General features: G+C 53.1%; 1 protein-coding gene across 7 annotated transcripts in view; it reads right to left on the bottom strand.

The window, feature by feature from the left end:
- Positions 1 to 12,039, bottom strand: part of LOC147355818 (immunoglobulin lambda-1 light chain-like) — a 340,682-nt gene that overhangs the window by 296,384 nt on the left and 32,259 nt on the right. For 2 of the 7 annotated variants that reach the window (XM_086348954.1, XM_086348967.1), the window contains exons 1-2: positions 2,657 to 3,303; positions 2,244 to 2,547 (exon numbers count right to left, since the gene is read on the bottom strand). The exons of the other annotated variants lie outside the window; for them this stretch is intronic. In XM_086348954.1, coding sequence (XP_086205080.1) covers positions 2,244 to 2,547; positions 2,657 to 2,711 — 359 coding nt within the window. In that variant the 5' untranslated portion in view covers positions 2,712 to 3,303. Of the gene's footprint in view, positions 1 to 2,243; positions 2,548 to 2,656; positions 3,304 to 12,039 lie in introns of those variants that run through there. 7 annotated transcript variants of the gene reach the window in all.

Raw genomic sequence — 12,039 nt, 5'->3', positions numbered from 1 at the left:
GGGCTGCAGCGTGGTCACTCACAGCAGCACCAGCTCTAGGGGCTAAGCTAGGTCTCCCCTGAGAAACCATTAATAAACAGGGGTGGCCTCAACCTACTTGCAACCTTTCAGAAGAAAGTTAACAATGCTGCTGCTGCTGCTAAGTCGCTTCAGTCGTGTCCCACTCTGTGCAACCCATACGGCAGCCCACCAGGCTCCCCCGTCCCTGGGATTCTCCAGGCAAGAACACTGGAGTGGGTTGCCATTTCCTTCTCCAACGCATGAAAGTGAAAAGTGAAAGGGAAGTCCTCAGTCGTGTCCGACTCTTAGCGACCCCATGGACTACAACCTACCAGGCTCCTCCATCCATGGGATTTTCCAGGCAAGAGTACTGGAGTGGGGTGCCATTGCCTTTTCCAAAGTTAACAATACAACCATTAATTTAAGATTCTCCAGAGATACCAAATGAAAATATTAGAAAACCACGTGAGATATGATCAGAACTTAAAATGATCACGTGTCTGTACAAGTCAGTGGGAACGTTGTGGACTATTCTAGATTCACTTTCCCCTTACGCTCTTACATGGAGCAGAAGAACAGGAAGAGCAGGGAAGGGGCTTCCGGGGAAATTTGTGCAGTAAGTTGTGAAGTGTGGCCACAACATTCTTATTCTCACCACGTGAAACGAAATATGACTTTATGTCCATTTCTGAGCTGCTGCTACAGTGTCTGCCTCCCACAATGTGCAGTAATTGTGTTCCTTGCTCAGTAGCTGTGTGTGAGGCCCGATTCCACCAGCCAAAGGTGCGAACTGCTTGATTTGGAGCCTATTAAGCAAGGTTCCTCTGACACAGTGGAAAATATGTCATTTTTTGTGTATGAAAATTGAGGATAAGGCAAATTTAAGGCTTAAGGGAAAAGGTAGAATTAGAAGGAATAATCCCATTTACTCCAAAATACATCACTGTTAACTGTGGCCCCACAGCCCAGGCAGCCAATGTGCAGACCCCGCACGTGTGTGTGAAAGGGCAGTGACAGGGAGCAGGACACAGGCGTGTGACCTGTGCTCCGTGACCCCACGTGTGGGTGAGGCCAGGAGCTCAGGGTTGGGGGCACTTCCCTCTGGGTGAGGCCTCCTGTGAGCAGCAGGGCTGAGTCCCAGCTGAGCAGGAACAATCAGCCTTGTCCTCGGGCTGGGCCCAGAGATGGTCAGGGGGCCCCACCTGACTCGGAGCCCGCCAGCCTCGCTGTACCCTGCGGGCGGGTTCTGACTCCTGTGCTCAGAGCTTGGGACTCAGCACGACTGAGACGGCAGCCAAGTCGCCCCCTTGGTGCCAACAGCGTTGCTGTTCCCAGGCAGATGAGTGTGGCTGAGCGTCCATGGAGTCACCGACCCTGGCTGAGTCCCCTCTGCCTGAGCCCCGGACACCACGAGGGGACAGAGGAGGCTGAGATCAGGACCTGCTCCCTGTGCAGGAGAGGGCCCATGGCGTGGGGGTCTGCCAGGGCTGAGAGACGTTGATGGACCCCCAATTCGGACACTGAGATAGAGACTAACAGACCCTGTGTCCCCAGTGATGGGAGACAGATTTTCTGTGTCCTTTGAGACCCTCTCCTGGGAATGGGCTGCTGTGGGGGCGGGTGGGGGCGGATTTGAGGACAGAGGGGAGAGAGGAGCCTCCATGCAAGGGCAGAGCCCTCGATGACCTGGATCCAGGGTGGGGCAGCAGCAGCAGAAGGTCCAGCAGAGCCTGAGCAGGAAACCCCTGGGCGGCCCCACTCCCACAGTTTGACAGGAATCCTGGTCTAGTCCCGCAGGCCTGGAGCCCTGAGGGAGCCTGAGAGGCGGTCACAGGAAAGGCAGGAGCAGCAGCCTGGGCCTCACCTCAGCCCAAGGACAGCCGAGGACCTGAGGTGTCCTGAATCAGACGCAGCTGGACGCTGTCTCTCTGGTTCTGACCTGACTGTCATGGACTCTGTCTGCCAGAACCTGCCTCTGGCATTCCGGGCCTTCTGCTCAACTTCAGATATGCATATAAAATGTGGTTGTCAAAAGCAAAGCCTTTGTGAGGGCGCAGAATGAAGAAGAACTGAAAGGATTTCCCAGACCAATTTCCTGGTGTGGGGCTCAGACCCACGTTTTAAATCAAACAAACAACAGAAGTGTCTGCATTGGCAGAAGATGCTTCAGCCCCGGGAGGCCCATGACTTAGGGGAGAGCAGGTTTTTGTCTTACTTCCCCCCTGGCCTGGAGCACTGTGACAATACTGCTACTACTGTCATAAGCTACACAGAAATAATCCGCCTCGTCCTCAGCCTGGAGCGAACTGATGGTCAGGGTGGCTGTGTTGCCAGACTTGGAGCCGGAGAATCGGTCGGGGACCCCCGAGGCTCGACTGCTAGTACCATAGATGACGGTTCTGAGGCCTGATCCTGGGACTTGTTGGTACCAGCCCACATTATAACTACCGATGTTGCTGCTGCTTCCAGAGCAGGTGATGGAGACCCTCTGGCCCAGGGACCCGGACACGGAGGACGGCTGAGTCAGCACAGCCTGGGCCCAGGATCCTAGAAGGGAGAGAGACAGAGATGGTGACTCTGGGGTCCAGACACGATAGCGGGGAGCACAGAGTGTGTGTCTTTCCAAGACCTCTCCCCTGTCCCCGCATCCAGTCACCTGTGCAGAGAGTGACCAGGGTGAGGAGCAGAGGGGACCAGGCCATGGTGGACATGGTCAGGGCGTCCTGCCGTCTGTGGCCCCACAGCTGAGCAGAGCATCCCCACAGCACTCCTTCCCCTCTTCATATGCTGAGAGGGGGAGTGGCCTTTCATGCAAATGACCGTCCTTCCCACACCACCCCCACAATGCTCTGATCACCTCTGGGACCTGGGTCAGCTTCCTGTGCCCTAAGGAGTCCAGTGGGTGATCAGAGGCGGGGTTGTGTGGGGCTTGGGGATGGGAGGTCACAGCTGGGAACCCTGAGCAGAAAGCACCTGGAAGCACCAGGGGACTCATCTCAGATCTCAGCTGCAGACCCACAGGAATGGCTTTGGATGGCCCCCTGGTGTCCTGGCCCAGACATACATCCCGTGACCTAGTGATCAGAGCTCTTAGAGTCAACTTTCCCAAAACTGGCTTTGAAGTTACACAGTTCAGGAAGAGTTGTGTTGGAAAAAAAGATCCAGGTGTAATTTACCCTGTAGTGCATGTGAGTGTTACACAGTGGATGTGTGACTTTGAGATTTTAAATGAACCAAAATGTGATCATGGAGTAGGAAAAATCTAAGGTCATCACTTAAAATAGATGCCTAAACTTAACTGAAGAAAATGTTGTGGTTCAGTCACTAAGTTGTGTCCGACTCTGGCTCTGTTTTAATTTTGCATTGCCATGGTACTATTTCTAAAACATAATGTTCCTTGTAGATTCTGTTCTTTAAATAAGATCATTTTAAAGCCTTTCTGACAAGCATCTCCACTGAAGGATTTTCATGTCTTAGCAGGACGTTCTCTCTGTGAAACAGGGCAGGCTGAGTTATCAGAGCCATGGGTCGGTCTCAGATCTGAGATGAGACACAGGGCATAACAAGGCAGATCAGCTGTTCTCAGGAATCTCAGACGGGACCATGCACTTGGTCAGACAGAGCAGCAGTCACCGCCCCAGGGGCAGAGCCCCAGGACAGGGTCTGCTTTCCCAGCCCAGGGCCCCAGCAGCTTCTCCCGGGCTCACTGTGCATAAAGTCACTCCCACAGCAGCTGAGCACAGACACTCCTCAGCCAGGAATCATTTCCCAGGTGTCAGGACCAGGGTTTCTCTCCCCTCCTGAATCCTAACTCGATGGGCACATGGGACAGAGTGTGAACGTTCACGGGATAAATCAGCTGCTGGGTGGGCATCACTGGGTCCCCTGGGAAATGAGGGGGAACCAGAGGTGGAACAGGGAGGGGTCGAGCTGGGGTCAAACCTGAGAGCCAGAAACCTGAGGCTTCTCGGGAAGCAAGGGTTAGAGATGTTCAAGGAGGGGGATGAGGAAGTGAGTGTTTCAGGAAGATCTGGAAACTCGTTCATGACTCGCTAAGAGCATGAGCTTGGTCATCACTGTGGAGGCCAACAGTGTATGTTGTAGACAGAGCGAGGCCCAGAATTGGGAGGAAAGTCATGAATGAGGGGAGCAGGAGGGCAGGCTCTGAGCAAAGAGATGAGGAGGAGCAGACGCAGGCTGAGGCGATCTGGAGGGGTTCACTGGGTGGGCTCTAGGGGCTCCTTCCCTCCTCTCTTTCTGGGAAGAGGGTGGGCACTGATGACTACCTGACCCCTTCACCCTCCAACTCTGGGTGTTCGGCCCCGGGTGCAGCTTCAGTCCCAGGAGGAGGCCTGGGGGCCGCGGCTCTGAGTCTGTCCCCTGAGAGGAAGCACCTGCTCTCACATCCAACTCAGTCCGCTGAGCCCCGGTGCGGGGCCAGTTCAGGGGACCATGGGGGTGCGTTGAGGGGCTGCCAGTTCTGAGCAGGTGCACAGCGCCCCCTGGTGACGCACCCGGGGAACGTTCACGGCGGTGAGACTGGGAGCAAGGTGCCGCTCAGTTACTTGGTTCTCAATCCTGTCTGACTCCTTTGCGACCCCGTGGACTCTAGCCCACCAGGCTCATCTGTCCATGGGATTCTCCAGGCAAGAACACTGGAGAGGGTTGCCGTTTCTTGCTCCAGAGCATCTTCCCACCCCAGGGACAGAACCCACATCTCTTATGTCCCTTGCATTGGCACCGGGTTCTTTACCTCGAGCGACACCTGGGAAGCCTTATGAGAGGAAGCAGGGGCGCTCTTTTTTCCTGTCACCAAACACTCTGTCAATAAACAAATGAATGAATTGAATAGCAATAAGTATTACACGTCCTTGATAGTGTGCAGATACTTCTTTTTTATTTCTCCTATTGTATTTTCAGGTGATTCTGACTACTTTTTCTCTTTTTCCTACATTTATCTCCTTTTCCTTAGGATCCAAGAGTGTTTGTACTTGCTCATCAAATAGATTTGATGATTTGTCCCTAAAAACATCTGTCACCTGATTTCATCATCTCAGGCGTCTCACCAGTGATGTCTATGCTGTCTCACTTCCCTTCATTATTTAGTTTCCTGGTTCTTGATAGAAGTGACGATTTTTACTAGATCCTGGAGTGTGTGGAAATTGCTTGTAGAAACTCTAGGTTCCATTTCCTTTTCCTTTAACAGAAAATGCTTCTGTGGTGGAAGCTCAGGGATGTGTGTTCACTGCCCAGTGACCCAGCAAGGGCGCACTGACTCCCCTGCTCCGTGCTGCCGACTCCGACCTGGGAGCCGGGGGCAATTGCTGTGAGCAGCTCCTTCATCCAGGGGTGTTTGACCACCCCTTGTGTGCCGCTGGCCTAGGGAGGGGAGTCAAGCTGAGGGGGCAGCTGTGCTGCAGTCAGGGGACACTCAGTCTGCTGGGTTCCGTGGTCTCAGGGACTCCAGGAAGGGAGGGGCAAACACCTTGCCCTGGAGCCCCATTGCTGTGGGGGAAGCAGGTTTTTGTCTCCTTCTCTCTGGCCTGAAGCACTGTGCAAACTTTCAAGCCATCAGCCCATGAGAAACAGTAATAATCAGTATCATTCAGCATGAACTGAGGTGGTCAGAGAGGCTGAGTTGCCAGACTTGGAGCCAGAGAATCAATCTGGGACCCCTGAGGGTCGTTTGCTATTTTCATATGTCAGGAGTCTGGGGGCCTTTCCTGGGAGCTGTTGGTACCAGCTGACATAAAGACCCCCAGTGTTGCTGCTCCTTCCAGTGAAGGAGAGGGTAACCCTCTGACCCAAAGTCCCGAACATGGAGGGCGGCTGAGTCAGCATAGCCTGGGCCCAGGATCCTGGAAGGGGGAGAGACAGACATGGTGACTCTGGGGTCCTGACAGGAGAGCAGGGAGCAGGGCCTGTGAGTCTTCCCAGGGCCCTTCACCTGTCCCCACATCCAGTCACCTGTGAAGAGAGCGACCAGGGTGAGGAGCAGAGGGGACCAGGCCATGGTGGACACAGTCAGGGCGTCCTGCCCTCTGTAGCCTCACAGCTGAGCAGAGTGTCCCCACACCCCTCCTTCTGCTCTTCATACCCTGAGAGGGGGAAGGTCCTCTCATGCAAAGGATCCCGTGCATCACACTGACCCTCCCAGGCCCTGGGCCAGGTCTCTATGCCTGACGGTGGCCAGAGAGTTGTCAGGGGTAGGGCTCTGTGGGTCTCAGGAGTGGGAGTCACAGCTGGGAGCCCTGAGTAGAGGCCACCAGGCCTTGTCAAGGAGCTCTGTTGGGGGGCCCAGCTCTGCCTCCCACCACCCAGCTTCAGAAATGGACCCCGAGCGCCCCCCCACCCCTTGTCCAGGCCCAGACACACATCCTGTGACCTGGAGACCAGGGCCCTCAAGGACAGATCCTGCCTCCTGCTCTGTGCACTGTCCCCTCTTTAGCACCAGGCCAGGTGCCCCTTCTGTGTCCCCCTGAGCTCAGGGCCATCATGGGCTCCCCTCAAATCCTCAGGATGAATCTGTCCAGGGCTTCCATGACTGCTCAGGGGTCAGGACCGAGGGGCATCTGAGACACAAATTCCTCTCAGATCAGGATCAGGTCAGGGCAGTGCCGGCCCTGGAGCGGGAAGGTGGGTCTCCTTCTGTGCAGGACAGCAGGGTCCCTCCTCTGTGGGCCTCCTCCCTGGTGGGCAGAGCCCTCCTTCCTCTGTGCGTCCCCTCAGCCCTGAGGAAGAGGGGGCAGTTCTCTGAGGAGGGAGTGAAGGTGTGGAGAGAGGCCTGAGGTGGGACTCAGCATTCCTAAATGCCTGGATCTTTACCATGTGTTTGAACAAAAGAGCCTCTTGATGAAAGCGAAAGAGGAGAGTGAAAAAGTTGGATTAAAACCCAACATTTAGAAAACTAAGGTCATGGCATCTGGTTCCATCACTTCACGGCAAATAGATGGGGAAACAGTGGAAACTGACAGACTTCACGTTTGGGCTCCAAATCACTGCAGATGGGGACTGCAGCCATGAAATTAAAAGACACTTGCTCCTTGGAAGAAAAGCTATGACCGACCTAGACAGCATATTAAAAAGCAGATACATGACTTTGCCAACAAAGGTCTGTCTAGTCAAAGCTATGGTTTTTCCAGTAGTCATGGAAAAGTTGAGAGTTGGACTATAAAGACAGCTGAGCACCAAAGAAATGATGCTTTTGAACTCTGGTGTTGGAGGAGACTTTTGAGAGTTCCTTGGACTGCAAGGAGATCCAACCAGTCCATCCTAAAGGAAATCAGTCCTGAATATTCATTGGACAGACTGAAGCTGAAGCTCCAATATTTTGGCCACCTGATGCAAAGAACTGACATTTGAAAAGACCCTGATGCTGGGAAAGATTGAGGAAAGGAGGAAAAGCAGATGACAGAGGATGAGATGGTTGGATGGCATCTCCAACTCAATGGACATGAGTTTGAGTAAACTCCAGGAGTTGGTGATGGACAGGGAAGCCTGGCGTGCTACAGTCCATGGGGTCGCAAAGAGCTGGACATGACTGAGCTACTGAACAGAACAGAACATACTGTGTGTGAAGGCTTCCACACGCTGGACCCTGTCCCATGGCCTGTCTTATGAAGTGGCCCCTCCCGGGCATCTGTCCTGCAGGCACAGGGCATCGGCTGCAGGGAGCAGGCCTGGTGATGCTCCTGGCAGTTTTTATTGAGACTCTGAAGGGCTCTGAGCAGCGTGTGTCCCCAGGGATCCTGATACATAATAGCTGTTAGGACCAACCATTCCAAATAGCAGGTTAGAGAAGGAAGAGGTCGAAGTGCTTGGTTGGAAAAGAACGGTTGACTGTAGCTTGCCCTGCACTGGTGAGGTGTTACACTCTGGGTGTGTGGGATTTTAAATGAACCAAATGTGGTAATGGATTACAGAAAATCTACAGTCATTCCTTAAAATCTGTGCATGAATTAAACTGACAGAAAATCTATGTTCTCTCTTAATTTTTCACTTACAAGGGTACAGTTCTGGAAAACTAATTATCATTGTAAGTTCTTTTTTATTAAAAAGTTCTTTTTAATTGACTTCATAGGTATCCTAGGAAAGTTTAAATATTATCCAGTAAAAATATTTTTACAAAGATATTTGCATTCCTAACTTGTTTGGAGTTTGAGTGAGGCAGGGCTAAAACCAGCTCTTTCTGCCACATATTGCCTCTCCACTGGGGAGTGCTTATCTCTGAGCAGCCTGTGAAAACAGGGCAGGCTGAGGTATGGGAGCCATAGGTCAGCTCAGAGCTGAGTTGAGAGAACGTGCATGACAGGGCAGGTCTGCTGACCTCGGACACTCAGAAGTGACTATAGGAAGATAGGCTGAGTTAAAGGAGGTCCAGGTAAGGTAGCAGTGACCGCCCTGGCCGGGAGGGGATGAGCTGCGGTCACACCTGAAGTCTGGAGACCTGAGGCTTCTCTGGTAGGAGGGCTAGAGAGGTTGCAAGGGAGGACAAGGAAGTGAGCGTCTGGTCAAGGCAGCCTGGAAACTGACCCATGACCTGATAGAGTGACGTTGGTCTGGAGAAGGAGTTCGCTGGTGAAGGGTTGTAGAGAGGGGCCCAGGATTGGGGAGGAAAGTCATGGATCAGAGGGGTGCTCTTAGGAAAGAGCAAGAGAGGAGCAGAAGAGGCTGCAGGGAGAGGGAGTGGTACAAGGGGTTATTATGTATTCCTACTGAATTCTTTTCTTATTATATGAACATATTGATGACAGTTTGGATGAACTTTTGATTTCATATATTTCATGTTACAAGTGTTAACGTAAAGTATTAATAAAACTGGAAGGAACGAGTAAGGGAGCCACAAAAACTGACACAATGTCAGTTTCCATGGTTCACTTCAAAATGTTGAAATTGCCAAATAACCCAACAGGGAACGTTTTTAAATGACACCGATGGTGACAGAGGGTCCTTGCCTGCATCCCTCTTCCACGGGGAACACCCGGGCGTTCTGTGGGCAATGGCGCAGCCTCTGCAGGGGTCTCTCATCCCCTGTCCAGGTATCCCCAGAGGTCGAGCTTCCTGAAGGAAGTTCATTTTTGTTGTATGACCGTCCCTCTGTCCTTGGCTGGATGTCAGGTCTGGGCACTGACCCCACGACAGAGCAGCGGGAACTGAGAGGCAAGCCTGTGGCTCTGAGCTGAGAGCTGCCGTGTCCCCTGGGGGCCAGGTGCAGGACATCACCCTCCAGTGGGGACCCTGCTGCCCACGTGGGGAAGAGCCAACACAGGAGGTGCCAGACTGCCTGGCCAGGACCCTGGGCTCTCAGGACCATGCCCACAGCGCCCCCTGCTGGACTCAGAACTCCTCCTCCCCCACTTCACACCACAGCCTCCTGGAAGCGCTTTCTCTCACTTGCAGGTGGGTCTTCCTGATGTCACCGCCCAGGGCAGTAGAATGAGTCGCCTTCGTCTAGTTTGGGCCTGGTCATTGATTTTTCCAAGTACCTAATGAGAGATCCAACCAGTCCATCCTAAAGGAGACCAGTCCTGGGTGTTCACTGGAAGGACTAATGTTGAAGCTGAAACTCCAATACTTTGGCCACGTCATGTGAAGAGTTGACTCATTGGAAAAGACCCTGATGCTGGGAGGGATTGGGGGAGGAGGAGAAGGGGACGACAGAGGATGAGATGGCTGGATGGCATCACAGACTCAATGCATGAGTTTGCGTGAACTCCGGGAGTTGGTGATGGACAGGGAGCCCTGGCGTGATGCGATTCATGGGGTCACAAAGAGTCGGACACGACTGAGCGACTGAACTGAACTGAACTGAATGACCTCAGACCCCTCAATGGTATGCTAATACACTAACGAATTTCAGGATTCCCTGATGTCTGAGTTTGCTCTGCCTAGCTCGTGGGTTCACTGCCAGAACACAACCACCCGACCTGAGTTTCCAGGGTTCAAACTCCCAGTGTGCCTGTGGGTGGTACCTGGTCAGGATTCTGTCTGAGCTTCCTTCCCAGGTTGATAAGGAGTCAAGGTTGAATTTGCAGGGCCTCCCGGGACCTTCCCAGCCCAGACTGCATGGCTCTGCTCTTATTTCTCTCTATGCAAAGAGAATAGGAGGCTCTCAGGAACAACAAAGCCCTTCTTGATCACTTTCAGGGGTTCTCATTTACCCTTGATCATGGTCCTCACAGTACTTCTTTTTGACTCAGATATTTAAAGATGTTTTTAGTCTAATTTTATAATCTTTCAATATTAAACATTTGATATAAAAGATTATGCCTATAAATGGGAATCTCATCCTTGTCTGGGCTGAGAAACCCATCCCAGACAAGGGTTTCATCTCTGGTGAGAAACCGTTATGACCGTTACCTGATCTTCATTGGACATGGTGAAGTCTAACGTTCTAACCTTCAATTGTTAGAATCCATAGATTTAATGGAGGTGGGATTATAAGGTCTGTGTCCAAAATAGTGACATTTATCCAATATCATCTCAAACAAGGAAGCAGGGAGGGAAAAGGGGGAGAGATCATGAGGCAAAAGAGGAGGAAATGAGCAAGTGAGGAGTCTGAGAGCCACATCCCAGTGGGGAGGGTCTCCCAGTACCTGGAGAGGAGGGCTCTTCAGGCAGCAATCCCCAGGGAAAGGGAGGACCCAGCTTCCCTAAGGGTCAGGGTTCAGGGCAGAGCACAAAGCCTGGAGCAGGAGAGGAACGTGCGGGGGGTAAGAGAGGCCCCTGGGGCTTCAGGGCACAGATCCTGGGCTTCTGCTTCCTTGACATCCTGCTCAGTACCTGTGAGGGACCCTGGACACATGGGCATTCTGCTTGTATATGAAGACCAGAGTGAAAAAGGGACAGTTTCGTGGACCCCATAATGATGGACCTGGATGAGGAGGTGAGACTGCCTGGATTTAATAGCACAAGTGAGAGCAGAGACCTGAACCAGCACTGGTGAGGTCACAGGCAGGGTCAGGGCCATGATGGGTCGACACGGGAGTAGAGGACAAGCTTTCATCAGACATCCCCATCACACGGGGATTCCCTGTGGCTGTGGTTAGTGATGAGCTGTGTGACACTGATGACCAGCCTCCTCACCAGGCTGGGGTCCAGAGTAATCAAGGAGTGTGGACTTGATCCTGGGCATGTGGACCCACCAGGAGCCAGAGAACAGGGCTGAACCCCTGACTGTCCCTCACCTCTGTCCTGAATCACAAAGGCAGGGACTTTGCCTGGAATCCCTTGTCATCACTGCCATGGTGATCCCCGCTTCCCCGCTGTTCCTTCTACAGGCCGTGGGGCCCTTGGCTCTGGGCTCATCAGGGGCATCACAAGCAGAGGTACACAGGCACATCCTGGGGAGCCCCTGCTCCTGACAGTCCACAGACCACCCCAACCCTGAAGTAGGAAATACTCCAATGGGGTGGAGACGAGAGGAGGGGAGGGCAGGACAGAGCCAGCACCTGTGGGTCAGGAGAACCACTCCCGGCCTTTCCTGCCTCCTGTGATGTATCAGCGGTGCCCCTCACTCCTCATGCTCTCTGCTCTGCCCCTTCAGGAGTAGGGTTCGCACCCTGGGGGACAATCTGCCTGCTGGGATGGTCCACGGGCTCTGCTGAAGGTGCATCTGGAAAAGCCTTCTGCTCCTGATCTCCAGTGAGGGAGCTCAGCTCCACGGCTCCCTTGATCACATGGATGACCAGGGTGCACTTCAGTGGTATCAGAAGCTTTACATTTTCTGAGACTTCAGCAAAACTGACTGTACAACTGGGAGTAGACTTATTATGAACCAGAACATGCCTCAAGAATTAATGGATTCTGGGGTATTCTTTAACATTTGACGGTGCTCTAAGAACAAGCCCCTGACAGGCTGAGCCTCTCGTCCCAGTTTCCCATCTACCTGTGTCGCTGTGAGAAGCCCTGTTGCACCAGCCTGCACGGTCAGAGTCAGCCTCATCCTCAGGCTGCAGCCCGGAGACGAGCAGGAGCCCTGCGTTGGCCGAGGCATCTTTGGATCCAGAAAACCTGCGAGGACCCCGGAGCCTGGTTCTT

The sequence above is a fragment of the Bos grunniens genome, chromosome 17, assembly GCF_055505025.1.
Source record: "Bos grunniens cultivar Pamir isolate PY7600 chromosome 17, Bosgru_T2T1.0, whole genome shotgun sequence".
NCBI lineage: Eukaryota > Metazoa > Chordata > Mammalia > Artiodactyla > Bovidae > Bos > Bos grunniens.
The sequence above is the reverse complement of the archived record's forward strand: the minus strand, read 5'-3'. Positions and strand labels throughout refer to the sequence as shown.